This window comes from Haliaeetus albicilla, chromosome 23 (genome assembly GCF_947461875.1).
Source record: "Haliaeetus albicilla chromosome 23, bHalAlb1.1, whole genome shotgun sequence".
In the NCBI taxonomy this organism is placed as follows: domain Eukaryota; kingdom Metazoa; phylum Chordata; class Aves; order Accipitriformes; family Accipitridae; genus Haliaeetus; species Haliaeetus albicilla.
Genome location: NC_091505.1, coordinates 16294820 through 16321292, shown reverse-complemented (window position 1 = coordinate 16321292; position 26473 = coordinate 16294820). Strand labels below are relative to the sequence as shown.

Genomic DNA, 26473 nt, shown 5'->3' with positions numbered 1-26473 from the left:
ATAAGGTTAGAAAGAAAATTCTGACTGACAGGTTATTCTGTGATAACAACTAATTAACCTCTGTTGACTTTCTCTGAACTCCAAGCCACTGCTTCCCAAGGTTTGCAGAAAGAGTCAGGCAGCTTGCTATTGCAATGATATTAATTTCATGTTAAATGCCAACATTCCCTTGTTCTTAACACTAGAATGTTCAACCCCCTCCAGACCAAGTGTATGCATTGAAGGTGGTGTTAATATCCACATTTAGAGCAACTTGTTGTGAATTATCGCTACATGTTATTGTAGTTCTAACTGTCTCCTCCAACTTTTCTTTTTTAACCCTGGTTAAAATGCTACTGCTCCACTTCTTGTTTAATGATTTCTATTGATCAGAACAATAAAATTAATTAGAAAATGAATTAGCTTTCTTCTTTGGTAGTATGCTTAATTGTGATGTACTGTACTTACAATAAAGTAAAAAAAAATCAATATGTTTACATTCATTATTATCTAATTAATTATAGTGCTTAGCAGACCTATGTTAATGAATGTAAATAATGCCTTTGGTAAGTGTCCAAACAAGACAGATGTACTTACTGTGTTTTTGCTGGGAATTTGGTCAGATATAAAGCATGTTACCCGTCTGTTCCGGGTGTGAATGGCAGTTACTTGTGAATATTCACTTTACGGCCCCCCAGACAGAAGTTATATTCTGAATAGTTTAAAATTTCTTTGCAGGGTACTTTAAAATTACTCTTGTTGTATATGATGTAGTGCTTGGGTTTTGCTGTTTCTTTGTGTATTGGTATTAACGCAGTGCGTGTAAGAGCTGTTGCATTTTCACTTTGTCTTACAAAGACGGGTTTCTCTTGTTGCGTGAAGATAAATGCTGAAACTGATACAAAGCCAATGACAAACTCATAATTTCTGGTCGCTCTGGGAGTGCTCTGTCTCTCTCAGTGAATGTCACAAGGCTGGGATTCAGGGGATCAGTGCGCTGTTGCCAGGTCTTATTGCTGACGTGCATTGTAACTTCTGCCAAACCCAGCTCCTGAATGTCACTTTCTGCGTGATGGGAGAGGTACTCTGCCTTCCTACACTGTTAAGCTGTAGGTAAAAAAGGTGGTGTGTTTTGAAAACAAAACAAAGCAAAAAAACCCCAACAACAAAACGACTTCTTTTTTTAATTTATCAGAGTTGTTTAGCTATAAAGGAAAAACCAGTATAGGAATAATGCAATTTGGTTAATAAGTTTCTCGTGGAGTCATATGCAGCCAAGTTAATGTTTGAGACTAGAACTGTAACATTCATATTCTCATGGATTTTTATAATGTGGAAGTTTGCAATTTTTAATGTCTAATTCACATATGCAAGTTCCTGTACATGCATAACAGCAAATATGGAAGAGAAATAGTCAAAATCTCTTTTGCAGAGGAGCATCAAGTTGTGAGCTGCTGAGCTTGTGTGATATAGGTATTAGACGACTGTCCATTATGTACTGAAAATCAGGTAGGGGAAATAACTGCTTATAACCTGGCATGTTGAATGCCTACTTTTAAGTATTGCAAGTATTTTGAAATATATTGTATCCTCTGTGTTGACTGTGCAGTTGTAACGAGGCATCTTGTGCTATGGAGGGACCTCGTAGGACAAAGCTTGGGAAGTTGTATGTCATGTGGCCTGTTCAGAAAAATGCTTCCATTATCACTGCCATTCTTGGAATAAATGAATTGTGGTCAAGGTCTTTGTCTTCATTTGTAAAACTTAGGAAGTATGCTGGCTGTTGGGAAATAAAGTAGCATGGTGCATGTGGCAAACATGGTAAAAAGCCTGCTCCAAACAGCCAAGAAAGTTGGTGTGCTTGTACGTTTCTTTTCCTAATGCTTTTAACTGATGTGTATATCTTCTATTTTCTTCTGAGTTTAGAAAAAGTATTTTAAAAGCCCCTTGATATAATGGCTATCTGATCTGACATTTCAGGAAGATACTTCAAGAGCAAATAGTCAGATTCATGCTAGTTGAATCTGTGGTTCCTTCCCACCCATGCTTACCAGTCTCCCCACATTATTTTATATTTCTTCTTAGAAAGACGTGTACAAATTTAGAGGCTGGGTGTCCTTTGAAATTATGTTAGACTCTTTCCTTGATGTGATTGTATTAAAACTAAAACAAACAAACAAAAATCCACACAACCCCCACCCCCAAATGCAAAACACCCTAGAACAAGGAGAACAAAAATATTTTGGGTCATGAGCTAGCAACTGCTCTGCTGCTGTGTTACATTGTTGTATGCATTTGTTGGATGCCAAAGATAGTTTGGAGAACACTTTTTTAAGGTATGCTGTGTAAAGCTTTATCTAAATTACACTCTGGATTTGTTTTATAATAGAGATAATATTGATTCAAAAATGACATAATTCTTGTATGCTGCAGTGCATCCACATTCATTAATTTTTCAGATGTCTGAGTATTGGGTTGCTACGTTAGAAGTCAAAGCTATTTAGATGTACCCTTGTTCCTATAATTTGTTGTTATGTCTGCGTGCATGATATCTTACTGTTTCAAACCCATGTACACTGTTGAATGATGAATTTGTTTTGAATATGTTTTCATAGCTGACTTTATGCACTCATGGGTTTGAACAAGGCACATCAGTGCTATCAGGGTAATGTGTGAGTTTCAGAAACTGCTCTATATAGTCCATGTAACCAAAGAGGGTGGGGATAATTTTTTTTTTAAAAAAAGAAACAAAACTTTTTGGGGGGGATATATGAAAATTATTTTTCATCTGCAAATTCCAAATTTGTCCTTACATAGTGATTGCAGTCAAAGCTGGGGGGGGTGGTGGGGGGGTGGAATTTAAGCACATGCTTGTCACTTATTTAAAGTAATTTCTGAAACTAGCTTGGAGGCCAATGTTTTAACCTACACGTTTAAAATTTGGAAAACTTATTGTATCTGAGATTTGCAGCAATTATGTCAAACTGCTGTGAATCTTTTTTGAAACATGGAGTCTTTAATAATGAAGATGCCCTCATCTGTGGGTGGATGTGTATATACGCATTGTACCGCTATGCATACTAATAGGTAGTACATTAGATCACAGAAATTATAGGAACTAGTTATTGTTAATATTTCTGGAGATGAAATTTATTTACATTTTATAATAATCAGGGGTTAGGGTAGTTAGAATCTCATATGCATTTCTCTTTATGTAAACCTAATTTACAGCTCAAGATTAAAATGGAAGGCTAATAATAGTGCAGTAATTCTTTAACAGTTCTACCTAAAATTCTACCTTCCTATCTAGATTTGGACAGTAATTGCTTGGAATCAAAAACATAAGTATTGATTTCACACTAACAAATCTTAAATTAAATTTATGAAGTGGTTGCCTGCAGTGGCAAAATATTGGATATCATGTCCTAAAGGAGTTTTTCTAGTTGTGTATTTCTAAAGGCAGCTTAGTGTTACAGTTTGAAACCCCACTATGTATATTTCTATCATTATGCTCATGCTTGAGCAAGATAATGGAAGCCATAAGAGTGAGATTACTGAACTTTAACATTACACTTAAAGTTTCAACCTTATAGTTTACCTTGGCAATCTGGTAAGATGCTTTATTTTGAAAATTGGATGAAACCCCTGCAAGCATCCTACCATACTGGAAGCACACACAGAAATAAAATAGTGTGCAAGTGTCTTAATGAGGGAGGTGGGGGTGGAAGGAAAAGGAAAAATTTATTAACTGAAAATTTAAGTTTTTGAGTTATGCTGTTTTAGAGACTGTTAATGCTTCACTTGCTTAGATTAGCTGAAGGGGACCATTAAGGACTGATTCTGTCACCTGCTGGTTTTGACCTATAGCCTCCATGCTCTTATGTTTCATCCCAGAAGACTGTGGTTTTAATACGCAAGAGCACTGAATGAAAATGAGTTTGGTTTTAAGGTTTCTTTGTTCTAATCTTCTTAGATCTCTGGTGGAAGAGGAGGATCCTCATATGAAAGTATCTCTTGGTAGCAGCGATATGGGCGTCTCTGCCCATCTACAGTCTTCTAAGACAGGGACCACAAGATTTTTCACCAGCAATACTCACAGTTCTGTGGTATTACAGGTAATTAAATATTCTTGTGTTAGTATTGATCTGTACTGAGAATTTTGGCTGCTTTAAACAATGCTTTCACTCAATAGGCTTTATCGGACTAGTACTTCCTAAAAAAATCTCAAAAAAAGGCATGTTAGTGTGCTGTGTTGACAATGCCCACAAGCAAGCATGGCTTGTGACTTCTTTTACTGTGAGTTAAAGGTTTGACTTTTAGCAACAGCTTGGAAAAAAACCCTGGCCTTTTCCTTAGGTTGTATCCCTGTCCACTCTTCATTTCTAAGAGGTCACATCGTTTAAACTATGAAGTGACAGCTGTATCAAAGAAGCTCACTTGAATATAATCATGTAATTATGTTAGGCAAACAGTTGTACCATCTCCTGTGTGAAAGGTGCCTTACGGATGTGATAAGGAGAGCTCCGTGCTCCTTCTTCATGTCCCTAACGTGGCAGAGCCTTGCCAGGTTTAGTGTAATGCCCTGTGCTGGGTCTGGCTGTGTGGCACTACCATATGGTAGAACATTTCTCTAATGGTTAAAAATGTTATCCTCTCTGAAGCTTTAAGAATTTAAAAGTAAAGTCGTTTTATCCTCTTGTTTCTGCTGGAGCTTTTACATGCCATACAGTCAAGCTTACAGCTTGCATAGCTCTTGCTGCTTTCCAATGCAGTCTTTCTCAGGGGTGCAGACGACTTCTGTGTGGCATGACTCCTTGGAGAACTGCCACTTCTTTTTTCGATTTGCTGCCTAAATAGATTGCCTAAGTTCTGGGACAAAAATTTGGCACTTTTTTTTTAATTCAGAGAAGCTAGTGATTCTTTTGGTTTAGTTTTGTAAGGCTTGGGCATCTGCTCATAGCTCTCCATTGTTTGAACACTAGGCAAAGTGTGCAGAGCTTATTTCCTCCTCATTCAATTTTTTTCTTCAAAATGAGCAAATGGAGAACCAGTAGTTGTAAAGCCTTGTTTGTAGGAACTACAGGCAAGTTGTTCGAGTCATTGAAATACATTAGTTTTATATAATCCTGTGTTTGGCTTCTGATTTATTGGAGCTAATAACTCATTTTTTTCCTTTGCACTCTGTTCTTTTCTGTGCAACAGATTTGAATGTTAATTTCTACTTACCTTTGCAGTTTTAAAAATACAGCCTTGGTTTAAGATACCTTAAATTTTAAACCATGAGGGCTGATGCCAAGACTTCTCGAAGTGTTAAATCATAAAGACAATATTTATATTCTTGTTAGTACTAGAAAAACAACAGACATGCCTGGTTAAGGGAAATTGTTTTATGTTTGAGCTTCTGTTCTGCAGTGTGTGAAGAAGGTGAGTATTCCACCCATGCTCCAGTATCCCCAACCAGGCATATCTTTAGATGAATTCTTACTCTAGGATGCTGTTGTTGATGACTTTCTTTTTTGTTACAGTTAGCCATTATAAGTGATTCATAAAAGATCAGATATATAATGTGAGCTTATTTTGGAGTTTTTACTGTGTAAACTTCGATAATACATTTGATAATCATGGAACCAGGTGACAGCTTTCCTTTCAGGCCCCAGTATTTTGCAGCCTCTTAGGTTGCAAAGCACTTAAACTGGTTTGGAGCAGAAATATATCTAGAATGCATATGTGTCCAGAAAGGGTAGGTCCAAAAAAAGTATCAGTTCCTACCTAAAGAATTGCTGGAGTGCAAGCTTACAAAACAAACTCCTTCCTGAAAATAACTTAATTAACGGAATAAAGCTACTTTCTAAGGCCCAGTGTACTTTGCATTCTTCAGCCATTTCTGGAAAATAATAATTATTCTGCTTGTTTTCCAATGAATAATTATCATTGAATATATTAGATATAATGGTTGTAAGATGACAAATTATTTCTTGGTGACTTTATGGAACTACAGTACATATGTGCATAAAAGTAAATAAGTATTTACATGAAGGAAATGAAAGAGATTCCTACTCCCAGATCGAATGGATGTTTCACATTATGCTCTTCTTGCAGGGTTTTGACCAACTGCGAGTGGAAGGTTTGCTTTGTGATGTGACACTTGTTCCAGGAGATGGTGACGAAGTGTTTCCTGTTCACAGAGCAATGATGGCTTCTGCAAGTGATTACTTCAAGGCTATGTTCACAGGTGGTGTTGTTGTTTAAGTAATGCATACTGCTATCTCCAAATTGCCATCGACTGGACACTCAGACACGTGTTCAGTGTTGCATATGGGTTTTTAAATTAAACTTTGAAGTTATAAACTTACACAAAATTAAAATATGAAATTATTTCAACCCAATTAAAATGATCATATAAACTTACCTACATGCCTTTTTCAGGTGGAATGAAGGAACAGGATTTAATGTGCATTAAGCTTCATGGTGTGAACAAAATAGGCCTAAAGAAGATCATTGATTTTATTTATACTGCAAAACTTTCCCTTAACATGGACAACCTTCAGGACACTCTGGAAGCTGCCAGTTTTCTGCAGATTTTACCTGTTCTGGACTTCTGTAAAGTGTTTCTTATCTCTGGGGTAAGGCTTACTACTTGTTTCACATTTACAATGATTAAGGCCTCAGTATGATTTGGGTTTTTGTTGTTTTTTTTTAATAAGAACAATGACTATATAATAGTCAAAGTTAAGTCTAAAACTTGCCATTATTCATAATTTGGATTCACAGAGAACAAGTTTGCTTTGTAGTTTTTGTGAAAATCTTTTTTCTTCTGAGTATTATGTACAGTGTGAGTTTGAAAAAAATGTTACAACACGTTAAAATTCTTCCAATTCCTAAGTGTATTGCAGTGATGATAGCAGTGATGATAATCATAGTTCCCAGATTCATTACTGGATTTCTTAGTTCATGCCCTCACACTCTACATCCCTCCGTAAGAAAGCTACTTGGTGAGTTAAACTGAAAAAAATAACAGAAGGGCGAGCTGCTGTTGCTGTCTCTTAATATACTTTCTTGAAACCTTTTTGTTTTGAGGAATGAAGGCCACAATTGTAGTGATCATCACAGAGACCATTACATCTTCTCTGTAAACCAGTGAACTTGGTCACAGTCCTTTAGAATAATACATTCTCTAAAGGGTTTACTAATAGGGGTGTTACAGAAATGTTGGTTATATGAGAATAGTTACAAGGATTTTATGTTGGTTGCCATACTTTGCTAGAACTAAAAATGGCTTTGCCTACTGGGAAATATTTTTTCACAATCACCAAAATAAGTGCTTTTGTTAGCAGGGGACTGCCACCAAAGTAGCAACTCTCTCCTTTTCTACCAATAGTAGTTAGTTAAAAGAATAATACCTATGTAGCACAGTTGCTTTTGTGCAATTGGAACAAATAAAAAGATTGCCCTGCAAAGCAGTATACTGTAGTTCCGATGCAGTACAGTCTATTTATGTTTTAGAGTTGCCCTGCTGATTTTTATTTATCAAAGAGATTAAAGTCTCAGGTCCTGAACCTGCTCTTGGGGGAGAGGAAACTTCGGTAGCAACCTTTTTTCTTCCTCCTTTCCTTCCCTTTTTCAGACTTGGTGTCCTGTTTTGTTTTGAGGCTGTGCTTTAAAGAAGAATGTGATGCTCCCTTCCAGTTGAATGTCAAAGAGTTTTGCACTTTTCTCTGTTTTAAAAACAAACTTCTGTTTTTGCAAAAGCGAGAGCGCTGCTAAAGATTCAGCTTGTTAAGTGGTAACTGGCTTCCTGTGATAGCTTTTTCCTGGGTTCTGTCTTCATGGGTGAGAAAGGCATGTAAGGAAAGAGATGTGATGTGAAAACACTCCATTTACCTGGCCCCAACCTCTTGTTAAAAGCATTGGATTTATACTCATCTATTTAATCTTGTTGTTTATTAGGCATAGCTCACATACCCATTTGATCAGCTTGGGTTGTTTTTCAGAGTTTGTATTTTTTGAACACCTTTTACTTCCTAAATCTCAGATATCAGAGGTTTCAGGGTCTCGCTACATGACTGCACTCATTCTAGCATTACAGTCAACTTACTGCATACATTTTGTATGCTTCAGTTACGTTCACTTTATTTCTGTAGCTAAAATAGTGCAATCTCAGAATATGGGTGCAGTTACCTGTTTTCTGACTTAGAGTATATAAGCAATGCCAATATATGATGCTTCAATACCTTTCCTAGTTCTTGCCCTGCTTTGTTGTATTAATATAACTTTGTCCTGCCAACAATAAGGAGTGTCTACTTTGTGGGGCTGCAGAATGAGAGCTGTAAGAGCTGTGCTGTCAAAGCAGTTCTCCCTAGAGAGACACTTTGGCGTTATTTCTAATGTTTCCTGGAGGCTTTCTGATGTTAATGTTAATTGCTTATATACCTTACTAGAAATCTCACTTTACCTGTAACAGGGAAACGAGTGTGTTCTACGTGAATTATATTATTATTTGGAATTCAGCTTTCTGATAGTCTGTAATGTGAAATAAAGAAGCAGGTATTCCCATTGCTCCTCAGAGTACAGGCTCAGAAATATGACCTCTTTAATGAAGACATGTACCAGGATTTATGCAAAGAGGACTCCAAGCTGCTAACAACAGCAATCGTGTTTCATAAGGAAAGTGTTAAGAGGCATTTAGGCTCTGAAATGCTACTGTTTTACTTTTATTTTTGGCATATTTTCTAATCGGCCAGTTCTCTGAGAATGTTGTGATAATGTTTCATTAATCTTGATACTCTTAAATCCTACACCACCTATTTTGTGTTGCTCAGGGGTTTTTTACCTTCCAGAATGATGCAGTCTGCCTCTCTAGGATTGATGTTGCTATAAATGCCAACATGGAATAAGGTCTTGGTGTTCTTTTGAATCGGGGATTTGGAGCAGGAGCAGCCTCCCTCTCTGATGGGAGGTGAGCTCCAGGGACGCTGTGTTGGCCTTTCTCCTTTCTGGGTAGGGCAGCTGCTTGTTTGTTTTGCTTTCTTAGGGAAAGAGCTTCTTTCATGTTAAATTGTGTTATTTGGAAGAATTTTTTTCATTGTTTAAAATTGCTTGTTTTCTGAAGGTTCCTTCACTTACGATGTTGCCTCAGTCACTGTTTTGACTCAAGTAAGAAATGTCTTGTTTGATACTACATTTTGAAAGAATCAGGAATTTTTATTCATTCTCATAATTTTATTGATTCTCTTTTCTGAAATACTTTCATTTATACCGGTGTCTAAGGGGACGTAAACTCATTCATAGTATAACTGGACAGGAAGTACAAAACTAGGTTTGTGCTGTTAGCCTAGTTATGTTCTCAGCATCCTTGTATAAAGAATTTTTGAATGAGCTTACTTTTGAACTTGGAACAGGAACAAGAGTTGGTGAGTAAATGGGTTGGATTTTTTTGCTTTTTTAATTACCATATCTTAGCTTTACAAAGATTACTCCCCTTTGTACTAGTTTCACTCCATTTTTGAAGGAGCATTTCTGTAATGTAAATGAGTTTTCTGAGCAAGTCTTGAGCTTATTCCTACTGAAACTAGCTGACTGAGAGCAGCAGCTGAGAGCTGATGTAACCATTCCCAGATAAATACTTAATTGTCTTTGAATTGTCTAGGGAGTCCATTATTAAAGAGATTATAGATGTCAGTTTATGTAAAGCATAGTGTAACTGTGTTACTTCGTAAGAGGGTATTGGAAATATTTGCAAAGAAAAACATAAGCTTAAGGTAACAGCTTAACTTGTGGAAAAAAAAAAACCAAAACAAAACCCAAACGAAACAGTGAGACCTCTTCAAAGAATGATATATGTTGTAGCTGACTTGTAAGTGTTCTTTTATTTGTTCTGCATTTACACCCCTCCTGTCGAGTAGGCCATTGCTCTGATAATCTTTGCTCTGCAGCCAAACAGACTCCCAGAGAAACACTGGAACACTTCCTGAGACGTTTTCAGTCTCGCTTTTAGTATTGGTTTTAAATATTTACAGTTCTGCGATAGACTAGGACTACTAGGACCAGGTTCACATCTAAATGAGCCATAATATAATTAAAATTAATAAAAAGGCCATGGAAACGTGTTCAGAGTAGTGATTGCTAGAGAGCACACAATGTTTTTGCAAAAGTAGCAGCACTGTACAGAACAGAGAAAGATGAGAAACCTATCCAAGTAAATTACAACACTCAGGAAAATCACAGTGTAATGGGGAAGGGGATGTTATGCTATAATTAAAGAAAACGTTCCAAAACACTGAAAATTAATGTCTTGGCTGCATAAGAAAATTTTATTCCTTCTATAATTCTGTGCTTTACACTTTTGTAACAACTAGCAAATTGTCAAATACTGAGGTCTCAATATTTGGAAGTCTGTCTTGTCACAAGAACTTGGTTAACTGATGATGGAGCCAGATGGTCTCAGTTTTGTGGGGACGTGGGATCTATGGGATCTAATGCCAGGGCTGGCTCTGACACCCACCAGAAATCTACCTTTTCTACTGTGGGGGTATGATCGATTCTGTTTTCTGACCTGGTCAAATTTCTGTGCTGTTATTTCTGGACTTCTGTGTATGGGAATCCACAGAAAAATGGAGGATTTCAGGGGAATGTAAGCTCTTTTAAACTTAGACCCTTTAAGTCCTTCAATGTCTAACAGTCATTGAAACAAAAGAAAGTTAGATGCCAAAATATTTTGTGGTACTGGGCTTGAGGACTTGATTTTCTGTGCATTTTATTTCTCCTGAATTGTTCTCCAGGGTTCTCATGCTTGTAATATTTTTGCTCTGTGTCCAGTTTTGTAGCATTTTATAGTCAATTAAGTTTTTACCAGAGCTTGGGAAGCTATTGCTTCAAAATTTCAAAGAATTAAGTCAACTGCTTTCTTGAGAAAGTACCTTGGCTTTTGCATTTGGTTTGGTTTTTCAGGCTGTAATAACACTGTCCTGTGCTTGACCTTGCTTTTTTGAAAAGCTTTTTAGTATATTCTGGAATTTTTACTTCTGCTTTGTAACAAGCAATTACAATGAGTAATGTGAATGAGCAGCTCTGTGTAGTAGTCAAAGCCCAAGGAAGAAAATAGGATTTATTTAAAATTCTCAACTTCATAAGAAGTTGCTTAGCTGTTTGACCAGTTATGGCTTTTATTTAGCTGGTTCTGTGAGAGTATCTTTACTAGTTACTGGATTCGCTGAACAGCCAGTCTTATATTTTCATCTGATATTTCCATTCCTCCCATTCGCTTCAGTGGGATTTCCCGAAGTAGCAGTTCCTTCTGTTGATGAGCTCCTGATTGACTGACTTCCATAGAGAATGGTTTCCACACCTCTCATAAGTACCATAGCATAAGTCAAACTTTTTTTGAAAATCAATACTTGAGTAACTGAAGTATTTAAGTGTTTAAATAGCATTATTGTACTTTAACACTGTCCAATTTTGAATATTTAAGTGGAATTGACTGTTGCATTTCATTCTGTTGAGGGATTATGTTTTGGCTCAGGACTGAAGAATCTCTAGAGTATATATTTTTATGACTGTGAAATCTTTGCAATATAATTTAGCCTGGTACATTGGTTGTTATCTTAGAGCACAATAAAATTGGTAATAGTACTTTTGGCAAGGAAAGTAACCTTTAAGAAAATATTTAATATGGTACTCTGATTTGGGTTGAGTGGTGGAATTTTAGTGAGCCAAACAAAGTGCACAATTTCATAAGCATAATGGAGAGTACTTGCAATCATAGTACAAAAAAGACCAACCCTGAGTGCAGTACAATTCCAGTGGTTTAATTAAGGTAGTATAAGATAAATTTTCTGCAAGTTAGGGCATGACTGGAAACGGCTGATGTCATGTTCATCAGTCATTAACAGTGTGTAATGTGTCAATAAATTTCTCAAATGTAAGCATTCCAGGAATATATTCAATTGCATAGATTTACAGTGTAACATAGTTATGATAATACATCAACTGGATGCGTGCTGGGCCCTTGATAACTGGCACACATTCTGCAATAGGTCTAAACACTTCATTGCAACCTGAATACCATGTACCAATGGTACGTAATCTGTACCTTTTTTGCTTTGATCTTTTGACTTCAAGCATGCCTTTTCTGTATGTGATAATATCCTTCTCTCTGCTTACCTTGATATGGAGAAATTGCTGCATTGCTGTAGTTTGATGACAGTAAATGTATTCCAAAGTAGTTTTTAAATACAATAACTGTATAGCAAGAGTTAAGATTTGTGGTACACTGTAAGTCAGCTGTTTGTTAAGAGGTGATTTTTCCGTTGTTTTATTTTTATTATACAGCCTGAAAGAAATTTTAGAAGTAAGAATGCCCTGTTTCATTTACTTAATTTAAGGTATGCTGTTACTTCCATTATGCAGTTAATTTATGTAAATTAAAAATCCTAAAATGAAATGTACAGAAATTAGTTTGATACTGACTCTCAAAAACAGTCAAAAAAAGAAAAAAATGTTTCTTAAGCATCAGAGAATGTTTATATCAAAAGATAATCAAATCAGCTAGCAATGTCCTATAGAACAATTTGACTTCTAATACAAAAATAATTTCCATGTATATATTGCGCGGATATTTTATAATAGAACTCCTGACAGTCTGCCACACATTCATCTTCTAGGTAGGACCTGATTACAGAATTAGCATTCCTGGAGATGAACAGTAGGATTTGGAACCTTTGACTGTATCAAGGTGTTTCAGGATGTGTGAATGAAGACTTTTGATGACTGCAGATGATGACTCTAGGGCAAGTTAGATTGGTTTCTAGTGAATTAAAAAAATCTCCTATTCCCATACTCATTAGACTTTTCTGTTGTCTGGTATTAAAGGGCAACGATCAGATTGAGTTATACAGTATTAAAATCTTGTAATCTCTGTCATGACCAGAAGGTCATTTGAAGGTTTTTGAATTCTTAGGCTGCAATCAGGTCATAGTCCTCAATCTTTATAATCTTTTTAAAAATAACCACGAGATTCAGAAGCTTAAATTCTTTTGGCATTACAAATATAATGAGAATCACAAAGTTGTGGAAATTGTCAACATTGAGTAGGACTGACATGCACAGAGACTACAAAGCATGTGTAAATGGAGCTTGGATTAGAATAAGGATGGAATGCAAAAAAGCTGCAATTCTCAGCAAGAAGCATTTGAAAATTGACTTGCTTTGCATATGTACCATAGCTTGCTGAAATGAATCGGCTGGGTTCACTGGAGACCCACTTTAAGTTATGTCCCATCTTTCCCATCTTTTTTCCTCCCTCTGCCTTGGATCCCAAGTGACCTCAGAAATTTAGGAGCCAAAGATGTAACAAAGGTAGATGCAGCAACAGTGTAAAAGAGATAGTTACCAAGATAGGGCCACTCAGGTATTGAATTAAAATAGGGTATGATCCATGCTGCTAAAGCATTTCATGTACTGGGTATTTCTAGGGGAAATCCTCCTAGGTTCGTTATTTAAAAACAAACAAACAAAAAAACCAACCAAAAACCCCCCAAACCCCCATACATATATATATATAAAAAAAAAATAAAATCACTATCTTTGTCTTATTTTTGACGTGTATTTAATTTCAAATATATTCTGTAAGAGCACCACCTTGACTTATTAAAGATCCAATTTTGTTTGTTTCTAAGGAATGTATTCATGGGATTGAACACCGTAAATAAATTATCTGAAATTGTGGCATTGGAGAGGTAGCTGTGCCATTCTCCTTGGCTGCATTATGACAATACAATTATAATAATATTAGAAAATATCTAATGGCGAAACCTACTTTTCATTATTCTCTGTAACCTTGGGCTGGTCACCTCTCCCTTAACTTTCTACATGTTTTTCTTACAAAGATGTTTGCAGAGCTTTTCAAAGATGAAGTGCTGTATAATTGCTATGTATCATCATTGTATAATGTATTTGACATAATTAATATATGCCATCTGCTAGTTACTTGTCTTGTTTCTTTCTTCAAAATAAGGAATACATTGGATCTCCCCTTGCAGTCATGAATATATACATCACATTGAATATTTATTTGCTCATGTGTAAATCACCTTGAGCATTGCAAAATAATGAAATATTGCTGATTCTGTAGTATTCTTTAAATTCTACATTATCATTTAGGCACCAAATTAAGAAAGTATTTTGATTCCTCTTTCTGTTTACTTAATAGGTTTCGTTGGAAAACTGTGTTGAGGTTGGGCGAATTGCCAACACATACAATCTCACAGAAGTGGATAAATATGTTAATAATTTTATCCTGAAGAACTTCCCTGCATTACTAAGTACTGGTGAATTTGTGAAACTCCCCTTTGAACGTCTTGCCTTTGTGCTTTCAAGTAATAGCCTTAAGCACTGCACTGAACTTGAACTCTTCAAGGCGGCTTGTCGCTGGCTACGGTATGAGGAGCCTCGGATGGAGTACGCCGCAAAGCTCATGAAGAACATCAGGTTTCCGCTGATGACGCCCCAGGATCTTATTAACTATGTTCAAACGGTGGACTTCATGAGAACTGACAATACTTGTGTAAACTTGCTTTTGGAAGCCAGCAATTACCAAATGATGCCATACATGCAACCAGTTATGCAGTCGGAGAGGACGGCCATTCGGTCGGACAGTACTCACTTGGTGACCTTGGGGGGAGTGCTGAGGCAGCAGCTGGTTGTCAGCAAGGAGTTACGGATGTATGACGAAAAGGCCCACGAATGGAAATCCTTAGCTCCCATGGATGCACCAAGGTACCAGCATGGCATCGCCGTGATTGGAAACTTTCTTTACGTAGTCGGGGGCCAGAGCAATTATGACACGAAAGGAAAGACGGCGGTTGACACGGTCTTTAGGTTTGATCCTCGCTACAACAAGTGGATGCAAGTCGCATCTTTAAATGAGAAGCGCACCTTCTTCCACCTAAGTGCCCTCAAAGGACATTTGTACGCAGTCGGTGGTCGAAATGCAGCGGGTGAGCTAGGTGAGTGTTTCTGCGGAACCATGGCTTCTTGCCTTGCCCTTTAGGCCATGAAATACTGTCCTGCCCTGTGAATGGGTGGAGAGGAAACAAGTTGAAGTTGTTGGCGTGCAGCTTCTTTCTGGAAATACTGCAAATGATAGAGAAATTTATCTGGATAGTATAAGCAGTTAATTAAAGGGCTTCCACAAAAAAAAATTGTGTATTGATACATAATATCCAACGTCTTTACCATCAAACATGAAGTAAGCATGGGTGTCTACCTGTTTAAACGTGTGTGTATATATATATATAAGCGCAACTATAAAAAAAAAATCATTATTTAAGCTGAGAAACCAAACCCACTCTTTTCACTCTTAAGGGATACATGACTTTCTGACTGAAACTCACTGTTGAATGAAGCTTGCGTTTTAAAAGATGCGAATTTTCTGAATAGTCATTTTGAAATGCTACTAATTTTTTTAAAGGTAGGCTAATGACCGAGTGATTTGTTTCACTCGCAGATCGGTGAGATCCAGATGTCCTGAAATTCTGGACTTTTTAATTACTAAAAATGTTATAGTTTGCCTGTGATCTCTGATCTTCTAACTACACAGTTAACTTATTTATATGAATGACTCTGTGCTGCTGCCTCCTTTTTTGCCCCTTGCAAATGATGATTCATTTTACTTAACCAAAAAAAAGAAATAATCCACTTCAGGGAAATAAGATGGTTGGAGACAAAGTATAAATACATGGTAACTTTTAATTTAACAAAAGTCTATAGAGGATGGCTGGTATTAATCCACTGCATTTTCCAAAGACATAGTGGTTAGCATTTGCAGTAAAGTCTGGGAGCATACACTCAATTGTAAATTTGTTTGTGCTTTAAAATTGAAATGTTACTGTGATTATGCTTGGAATTTTAGCGTAATATTATATCTAAACCATATGTAACATTTCATTATTTTGTTTGCTGCTTTCAGCCCAATACTTAACCATGTCTTGTCAAGTCTTTGTGGCAGTATCTCTTGCTGCTAAGATTTGCTTTTTAGAAATGCACTGGTATCTTTTAAGTGCAGTGAGAAACATGTTTAATTGAAACAATACAAAACCTAATTTGTGCTGCAGCATCTGTGATATTTTTTTTTTTAATGACTACATCTCAGTCATTCACATACACACTTTGTTTCATGATCAGACTTCCTTAGGAAACATGTAGTACATTGCTTCCACTACACAAAACTGGGCTGGTTTTGCTAGAAGTTTAAAATCCATTCTAATATTTGATGAAATGAGACATTTAAAAATGCCATCTGTTTCCACACAACATGGGAAACTGTTTTCCAATAACTTGTTTTCCCTAGATAGCCATTTTCTGATGCAGATCCAGAGGTTTTCAGAGTTTTTCTTACATGCCACTTTATCTATCTGAAAATACATTCTAAAAGCAAGCTTAATACCCTGCAAAAGACCAAATGTACAAACTAACCTGTAATGATCTTTACCTTGAGTATCAGAAAACCTGACCTTCACTGAGCTGTTTTCTAACGGTATGAATTAATAGCAGATAATCAAATTGCTCTCCTTGTATACTGTGCCATCTAAACAGAGCAGGGTTGTAAGAATGTCAGTGAAAAAGTTGCAAGTCTAGTAAAATCAATATGAAATAATACTGTCACTAAGCCGGTGCAACCTGTGTGTACAGCAGGCTTTAAGTGCAGTGTTTTTCTTAAATTAGATCAAGCAGTATCGTTCTACTGACCTCAACTCTTCTGCAGCTTTAATTAAAATACAAAATCTTTCACCTGTCTAAAATGCTTCTGTAAGGATATCATTAAAATGCTGCAATGATTTCCATTCAGACCTGAAAAATGTCATTGGATCATTCTGCGGGAAGAGTACTCTATAAATGCTAAATATTCTAACTGTCTGATGCTTTGATTTGGGGCTTCAGTTTCTTTTCTTGTTAATTGTGAGGCAAGTCACTTTTCATTTTCATGTTTCTTTCATAAACCTTGACAGCTGAAAGATGAAATCCAGCTTAAACTTCCCATTCTCTTCAGATAAGAAAAACTTCCAAGCTTTTCATAGAAGGTCAAATGTGTGTTGGACAGGTATTCAAGAAGTTGCCCTTGAGTTCAAACTAATTTCAATCTGTTGTTAGAGAGGAAAAATTCCCAAAAGCTAAATTCAGCTTTCCAGGAGATCAGCTCTAATGGAAAAGGGCCAAAGGATTAAAGTTACTAAAATTAATTTCTTTATTATTTTTTCTCCTGACATTCATTGGAATAAAAATTACACTTTTTTTGAGGCTTTTTATCAAGCCTTCCCAAAACAGTTTTCAGATGTTTAATCTTCTGAGAACTTTGTAAATACGATTTCCTACCTCAGTAGTATGTGCTTTAGCAGTAATAAACAGCTACTGTTTTAACAGTGTGCTACTGAGAAAAGTTTGGTTCATTGGTAAGGATGAGTGAATTTGCATGTGGTACATGGATCGGAATGTGGTAAATGTATCTTTGAAACGTACTGAATTACGAAATTATAATTCAGGTTTTTCAACGCTGTGACGACTTGGGGCTGCGCAGAAGCTTGCACTGCTCCTAGAAGGATTGCGCATAATTCTGGTTGGTTCTTTTAAAATGTCAAAGCAGGCACCTGCCAAAGATATTCCTAGAAGGCAGGGAGATGAGCACTCCGGCACAAGGATGAGACCAGCCTGGAGAGGGCAGGTGTGCAAAAGGCAAGACTTTTGGAAAAGGAGACAAAAGGAAAACCAGATGTGGTTCACAGATACTCATGAAGCAAAGCTCATTGGCAGTTTCCAGCTGTGCTGTTGTGCAGAGCACTGGATACCGTTTTGTTTTCTCAGACAAGTAGATTTTTGTAGCTCTTTTTTGAAATAGTGCCGTCGTGGTGCTTGATGGTGATGGCAGAAGCTGTGCCTTTAAGTATGAGCAAACTTGTGCAGTTAGGTACTTTCCAGATACTTCAGGCTCTGCTGTTGATAGGCTTGAGTGGAGTTTGAGATTTTTATATATGGGCTTTTCCTAAGCACTTTAGAGGATATTGGGTTGTGACTAAACCACAGATTCATTGATACCTTCATCATCATGCTGCAATAAAGACAGAAAGAGAAGACGCCTAGTCCAGGGCAGGACAGTTATGTGTTCTTCTGACCCCTTGCCCAAAAAGTGGGAAGGCATTTATTTTCCAGGTGCCCTCTATGATGCTTAACCCTCAATTCAAACAACTCCTTGTTTATGTAAAAACTTCTCTGGTGAGTCTATATAATAGATATATACTTTAAATGTTGTTGGTTAAGAAGAAAAATATGCATCACTATCCAGCTGGGCTGTTTGCTGTCTGTCTAGTGCTGTGTGAACACACCAAGGTGGGAACTGGAGGACCTCTCGCATAGGAGCTTATGTTGAAGTGACTCCTTGCTATGCTAAGGACAAAATTACTCAGGGCTCTGTTTAACTAAGTCAGCTTTGAGATCTACAGAAGCAAGCTGTATTATGGGAATAGTGTAACAAAACGAAGATCCTGGGGTTTGGGACATCACACACACACATTGCTAAGTACTGCTGTAATAAACCTCAAGATGCATCAGAAGCTACTGACGGAGAAGTGGTAAATATCTGTATACTCCTCAAATAGCATCACAGATGGCACTATAAAATGAGTGCAGACTGAGCATCCCTTGGGACTGCCAAAGCTTTGTGTCTTTTTGAGATTGCTTAATTCTATTAAAATGAGGCCTGTCTTCCCTGGGTTATGGTAATGAACAGATCAAAAGTTCCACTGTTAAACATAAATAAAGCCTGATTTGAATCATTCATGCTGTTAGGAGAATGAATCCTTCAGTTGCATGCTATATAGGATATATGCTTAGGTTCAGTAAAGTAGCAGGTTTTGAGTGTTTTGCGAACTGTGCTGTCTGGAGATGATGTATGGAACATCCTGACGCCTCTCTTAAATTGTCGGGCACCTTTAATAGCTGAAATTTTGAATATTTTTTTCCTTTTCAGTGCAGAGGGAGATCTTGTTAAGAGAGAGAAGTGGAATGACCTTGCAAGGAAACAGGGAAACAACTACTCAGAACAACCAGATGGAACAGTAGGGTTTTTTTCAGCTGGGAAATAATTATCTTTGTTTTAGAGCATGGTATATTTGAGATTTGAGTTGGAATGATTTGTCTGAAATACTGTCGAACAGTACTTCAGTTCTACTGGTGTTGTTCAAGATAATTTTGAAGCCACATCAGAAAGTGAGGGATCTTGGACTCAACAGCGTCCTTTCTCAGATAACTGAAGGTGATAGTGATGTCAGTAATGTCTACCAGTTTCTGCATGTTTTATCTTCTCTTGCTAAAGTGGTCTTTTGGCTATGGTTTCTCTCTTAAACGCAATCAGTAGTACAGAGTGAGATAAACAGTTGTCCAGCATTGAACATCATGTTAATCTCATTGCTGCTGGCTTTGCAATTGCTTTGAACATACTCTGCTCTTCCTGTCCTTATAGTGTATTAGAAATTTGAATTCCTCACCTCAGCACGGAGTGGAAGTGCAATGGGAAAGAGGATGCCTTTGTTTTTGTGAAAGCAAGTAGAATGATGATTTTGGTGCAGCATAGCAGCGAACAGCAGGTCGGAAGGGTCTGCTGTCAGGGTAGAACTGGGACAGCTATAATTACTTGCATGTCAAATCTGGTTTTCTCTGTTCTTGAAATTTCTGCACATCTTTGTTTTCTTCTGATTGCTAAATAGAGCGGAGTAAAAGGAGCTTGCCTTTTTAGAAAAGAATATTGGAATGGATGCATACATTTGTAGAAGAAAGAGCATGGGTTTATTTGGGGATTGGGCAAATACTGCATGTGGTGTCAGGATGGCAGTATGCAGAAACACAACCCATAGATTTAATTTTAGGTGTCATTTGTGGAATCAATTCTCTGTGCCTATACCTTTATTTGGGCAAGAGGCTGTCCAGCCTTCACTGGCTTTATGGCTGTGTAAGTCCTTGATGAATATACGAAGTCTGCAGCATGTCAAATAGGAAAAATACCCAAATTTTTAAAGATTTTTTTTTTTACTTTATTAAAAAAAAAAGAAATCAAGCCTGACTTTAAAAATATTCATTGTAGAGGAATGCTTGAATGTCATTTTGTACCCTCCCTTATGCAGACTTTTATCTACCTGTACATGTGTGTAATGTGAAAGGCAGCTCAAGACTCATTTCAAATGGCTGAGGTAGGAAATGCAGTAACAAAAGGCTAGATGGTAGGAGAAGTGTTTAGTGAAGGACATGATCTCTTAGAGTAAACTCAGGAACTTGCTCATATTGGGCAGGCTTTTTAAATCACGAATTTGACAGGGTAACAATAGTGTATAGACACACTTGACTTCAGTTACTTTGCATCAGTTTTTTTATTTTTTGTCCATTGTACAAAGCCCTGAGATGGCTGGCATTACTGGGAGTCCCTGTGCAAGGCACTCTTACAAAACCAGAAGCATTTCAGGCTTTGATTATAATTTTTAAACAGTTTCAAGAATATGAAATTAATAATTTCATACCTGCGAATCAATGTGTATAATTCATTTTGAAAGAAACAGGAATTTAATGTGTTTTGCCTTATATCATGAACTTGATGTTCTGGACCAGCACTTTTTTGTATTTCTTAAATTTAAATTTCAGCTCCTGGCTGAGGAAAAGCTGAAGAAAATCCAGAGTGCTATAACAATTTAGCAATTCTTATGTGCAATATAGATTTTTATTTTATTTTTTATTTTTAACCTTAGATGATGCTGAACTGGTTGTCAAACAGTATTCCTGACACTGGAACCAGAAGCTTCTATTTTGAGTGTGTCTGCTTGAGATACTAATTGCATGGAATTACAAAATATCATTCCGTTCTGCAACAATAAGGAGGTTGTACATTTTACAGCAGCTAAAAGATGATTCAGAAGGTCACTGTAATGTGCTCTTTGCTAAATTTTTCCATGACTAGGGATTTTTTAGTGGTAGTCTGACACCATAGCTATACCTTATTCTTCCAAAATGCCCCAAAGGATTTTTTTTAAAAGGCAGATTTGGAGTTAGGGTGAGGTACCTTGTAGTCACTGTATGAGTGTTACTGATTGATGTACTTTACTGGCCTGGCCAGTACTGCTAATTCTGCAGGCTTATACTAACACTAACTAGTTTCTGCCTTTTAAAAGATTCTCAGATTCTATATTTTTTTTGTCTCTTTCAATTGATGTGTAATCCTGAACTGTAAGTCACCATCCCTGATTCCATACAGCTGGCTCAGATTTTCTACCCTTGATTGAATAAAAAGCTTGTTCGAGAGCAAGTAAAATGTCACTTTCAAAGACAGATTCAATTTTGTACGCATAGTTCATAAACATCTCAGATTAAGCATTGTATAACAAGCATTAGAATCTGATTCTTAGTTTTAATTATTTAAAATGAGATTTAATTTGTCTTTAAGATAACACAATTATCAATAATTGCTTTGTGCATCATAAGTTCACTATATTACCGGGTTTTTCAGGATCTCTTACCCTCTGGTCATATTGTACTGTTCAAGCTGCCAGTCTCCACAGCTTGCTCAGATCCATTATTAAATCTGTTTTCTATTTCTGTTCTCCGTTCTTATTGCATAGCCCTTTTCCTGCAACCCCACATCTCTTCCATCTCACTTCGAAGAGAGGATTCTTTCTCAGAAATGCTTTCTGCAAGGACGCCTGGGCTCTGGGGTTCTTTTTAACTTAGTACTAACCTCAGCGATTTCTGATATGATAAATCCTTTGATCATTTTAACACTCCAATTCACAAAGAAAACTCCACAAATGGAGCTGTGTATCGACACAGGCACTCCTTCTCTCTATTCGAGATTCAGTGATGTTTCATCTTGGTTTTTTTTTTTTTAAGCTTGGCTTTTGTAAACTGTTTGAATTTGTGACTTGCATATGCTGTGCTCTATGTTGCTGTGCAAGTACTTAATAAAACATGGCAATACAACAGTTGCTGTCCTCTTCTGAGGGCATAGGACCATTTCAATGTGAAATACCAAGAAGAAAATCTAGCCTGATTTTCTGCATGGGTGGGATGTTGCTGAAGACATGGGTCTGTTCTGGTTGCCAGATCCTCTTTGAGATAGGTTTTAAGTTTATTCCCTATCTCTCCACAGCAGACACTGAAGGGAGTTGTACAAGAGGAAAGGGTAGAAGAGCTGAATTCACCCAGCTTCTTTGCCATTTTCTCTGATGTCCCACAGCTGTACTTCTGGCAGGGTTCGTGAGCTGGGGCAGGTTGTGTGTCAAGCAGGAATGGGAACGAGACAAGTGGAAGGCAAGAATGCGAGAGGGTTTTTTTCTTCCTTTTTGTTCCTCTGGGACGAAGCTTGAGGTTTTTCTGTATTGTCTCTCGACATGGTGCTTGATAATTCCCCTGACACTTTCTCAGCTGAACAGTGTTTCTCATTGATACTTCCTCTGTTCATGAATATATTACTGCCACTGCGACTGTACTCAAAACCAAATTGCCATGCTAGCTTTTCAACATTTTCATATTCTCATTTGTTTTAAACAGCCACTGTGGAATGTTACAATCCCAGAATGAATGAATGGAGCTATGTCGCAAAAATGAACGAACCCCACTATGGTCATGCTGGAACTGTGTATGGGGGATTAATGTATATTTCAGGTAAATAATTCCTATGGTCATATCATCTCTATGAAAAAATTACTTACCTAACTTTTCCTATTGCAGTGGGGGACAATAAAAATTAGTCTCTGGTTGCAGTAGGTTTGCTGTGGTATAAGCAGTCATGCAATTTCATATGAAGCCAGTCAAATATTGCAGAGCCTGGGAAACTTATTTTAGATAATATTGTGCATTTACATAGTAAATGACAGCTCTGAATTCCAAAGCTATTCCCTTTAACTGTCAAAATACATTTTTCTGTGTCAACACCACCTATACACATTTATATAGCAATAACTATTAAACACATCTTTTTTGATACATTTTGGAAAGCATTGGAAATTGTAATACTTTAAAGAACAACATCTACCTTCATTGAGCTAATGGAAAGGGATAAGTACTTTCACCAGTCTTTCATTTGTAATATGCTCAGTCCTGTATGTCACCAAGGTTATAGTTTCATTCCTTTTTTTTTTTTTCCCCAAGCTGGGGGCAATAGGTTTTCTGAAAATCTGGTATCTGCTCAATTTTTAAAGATGATTCAATTTGTCTGTTGGAGATCTCTACAGAGATCACAGACCTATATATGTACTCCTACTGCAATTTTAAGGGATGTTCTCTAGGAACTAAGCTGAAATGCAGGGCAGGAGGTGGGACAAGGTTGCTTAGCTGTAAAGAACTGGTGGGGAGATGCACTGGAGCAGATTGATTCTCAGGGTATTTTGAATCAGGGGGCCTTATGCCAGTAGACTAGGAGGGATTTGTTTTAAAATTTACCATAAGGTACAGCTTCTTATTTTTCTATGAGTGAGTCCATTAAGCTAGCTTCTAGTCATCATGTTGCTATTTCTGCTTTTTTTGCCCATTTTGTTTTACTGCAGGTGGCACGTGTATATGCTCCCTGCTGTGTTTTTTCATGTAGATGCTGTGTATTTCCCACAGCTTTTTCTTTTCCTCCTGTTCTCTCAGATATCCCAGTAAGTCTAGGCAGTTTTGGGGTTGAAAATGTGAAGATTGGTTCCTTTTGTCATTAAAGCCTCTTCTCTCTGACAGGCTCCCAAGCACTGCCACTACTATGGCTGTCATTAAGTGTCAGGGCTGGACAGTCTTCCTATGTTTTCTGTATTTAATTCTTACTGCCCCGCTGAAGAATTAAGTATTTTCTTACATAACTCCTGTAGATGCCATGCCATCTCTGTCTGCTAATTATCCAAGCGTGATAATTCCATGTTGAATGGTTAGCCCAGCAGGAGGTTCTTCAGTAGCAGTGTGTTCTCTGCATATTTTTAGCACCTCAAATATAGTTGCATTGTGGTCTTAAACTGTAGCTAATAAGCCTACATTGTCTGAAATTGGTGTGACTGCTTTCTGACCTGCCTAGTGACCTTGCGGAAAGGTGGGACATTTCATCCACTGATGGGAAATCGTCCTGTGATTTCCCCTGAAGCCTCCCCAACTGCTTTTGCAGGGAACCATGGAGAAGGTAAACAGAGACAGAACCATAGGCATCTATTAACAGAAGAATACTTGAAATCTGTGTCCTGTCTCTCTTCAATTCAAGTTGATGAAAAAAGTTTTCTGAAGAAAATTCTGCTATGTGATAAGACCACTATAGCACAGTATCAAAATTTGAAAGGGAAACAGATTCCCGTTTTCTTGATGGTGAGAAACAAAACTAGCAAACTGAACAAATGTAAGCAAAGAAATAATTGTGCCAAAATGAAGCATAGGTAACAATTTTTTGTTCTTTTAATATGCCAGTGTCATCTTACATAACGAAGTACTGTACGAGACATGGCTTCTTTCCATATTGAGATTTAAAGGAACAAGGTACATTAAAAATGTCATTTGAAATGGAGTACATGTGATAGTAATCTAAGCTAAAGTGAAGAAGTTTTAAGGAAGATGGAATTCATTCACTAAAATGTGGTTTTTTTGCTTATTTAATGCTTATTAGGGTGAGCACTATTCTAACATGTGTTTTATTTCTCTAGGGGGAATTACCCATGATACTTTCCAAAAGGAACTTATGTGTTTTGACCCTGACACAGACAAATGGACTCAGAAGGCTCCGATGACAACAGTCAGAGGTCTGCATTGCATGTGTACTGTAGGAGACAAGCTATATGTTATTGGTGGCAACCACTTTAGAGGAACAAGTGATTATGATGATGTTCTAAGCTGTGAATATTACTCACCAACTCTAGACCAGTGGACTCCAATTGCTGCCATGTTACGTGGGCAAAGTGATGTTGGGGTTGCTGTCTTTGAAAATAAAATCTATGTTGTTGGAGGATATTCTTGGAATAATCGGTGTATGGTGGAAATAGTTCAGAAATATGATCCAGAAAAAGATGAGTGGCATAAAGTATTTGACCTTCCAGAATCACTTGGTGGCATTCGAGCCTGCACTCTTACTGTTTTCCCACCGGAGGACAATACAGGGTCACCGTCTAGAGAATCTCCTCTTTCAGCACCTTAGAAACATCCCTCGACTTATGATGTTGTAGTAACACCTTTGCACTGCATCATGGAGTCTATTATTTTTCTTCAGTAGTTTCTGTTAGGCTTAGCCTACAGCATTTCGTACAATTACTGGAAAAAAAAAAAGACTTTGACATTATTTGTGCTGTTTGTTTGGCCTAGAATGTTTGTCAAGTGGTTAACAAAAAAAAGATGTACTGACCCGAGCCAAATGTTTAACAAATGAGAAGATACTGTCTATAAAATGTATGAACTAGGTACGTTATTAATGTTGTGTATTGGGTGTGAGGTACCTTATAGCTTACATTTGGAAGCCCAATGAGTCAAATTTGAAGACTGTATTGAACACATTCTTTCACTAAATTACATAGTTGAAATCCTTTTTCCTTTCATTTTTGACTGCAGATTACAAGGGGAGGTAGACCACATCAATGTGAACTATGACAGAAGGTTGCCAAGGGGCCTGCGCTACCTCCCTCTTTTCACAGAGTATTTTTGACATATCTGTTTACCCACCTGACTTTGTGGGTGCTTTCAGAGCATATGAAGTTTCTTAGGCAGTGGGGAGAAATAAAATAATTTTAAAATATTAGCACTATACAGGAAGCGGACCTTGTAGAGGCCGGGAGTTTTTTTATAACATATATCGAGTGTTTTTCCTGAGTCAGTTGAGTGATGCTTCAAACAAAAGACTTAAAACATTTGGGTTTTTTAATTCGGGTTTTTTCAGGAATTGGCTTCCGCTTGCATGGGAGCACACACTATTAACAAATGGGAATTCAGTGCAGTTGTATATTCTGTTGTATGCCTGTACTGAATATAGGTAGATAAGGGCTAGAAACATTAACTTAAGCCACTGAATTTGACCAAATCGTTCCATCAGATCAAATTTAATCTACCTTTTCTCCTTTGCTGTTGAGATAACTTGCATAATGTGTCCTCTGTATAGTCTCAGTTAATAGGGTTATTTAGCACAAAGTGCAGCTTCAGCGAGAGAGCTGCTTTTGCTCAGTGAACTTGGACTACCACGTTTTACCTTCTTTTGTTCAATAAAACTTTTAACTGCAGTTATTCAGTCTAAGCTACCTCATTAATGTATTTGGTTTTCTTGCTCTGCCTCGCTGTCTCCAGGATACGCATTACATATATCTGTGTGGGTAGATTAATTTGCTAGGAAACCAATGCAGAAGTGATCATGAATGGGTATTTTTGACCTACTTTTAAGAAACTGTTTTGGCCTGATGTGTTCATTTTATTGTTAAGGACTGACAAAAGAACAAACGGTCTTAATTTTTTTTTCTTGGAGAACTACTGCTTATAT

The 26473-nt window shown here is 37.1% G+C and overlaps 1 protein-coding gene across 11 annotated transcripts in view; it reads left to right on the top strand.

The window, feature by feature from the left end:
- Window positions 1–26219, top strand: part of KLHL13 (kelch like family member 13) — an 87082-nt gene extending 60863 nt beyond the window's left edge. For all 11 annotated transcript variants that reach the window (XM_069811377.1, XM_069811380.1, XM_069811378.1 and 8 more), the window contains 6 exons: window positions 3953–4094; window positions 6079–6211; window positions 6406–6602; window positions 14186–14981; window positions 22555–22668; window positions 24663–26219. In XM_069811377.1, coding sequence (XP_069667478.1) covers window positions 3953–4094; window positions 6079–6211; window positions 6406–6602; window positions 14186–14981; window positions 22555–22668; window positions 24663–25150 — 1870 coding nt within the window. In that variant the 3' untranslated portion in view covers window positions 25151–26219. The remainder of the gene's footprint in view (window positions 1–3952; window positions 4095–6078; window positions 6212–6405; window positions 6603–14185; window positions 14982–22554; window positions 22669–24662) is intronic.
- Window positions 26220–26473: the final 254 nt, after the last annotated feature.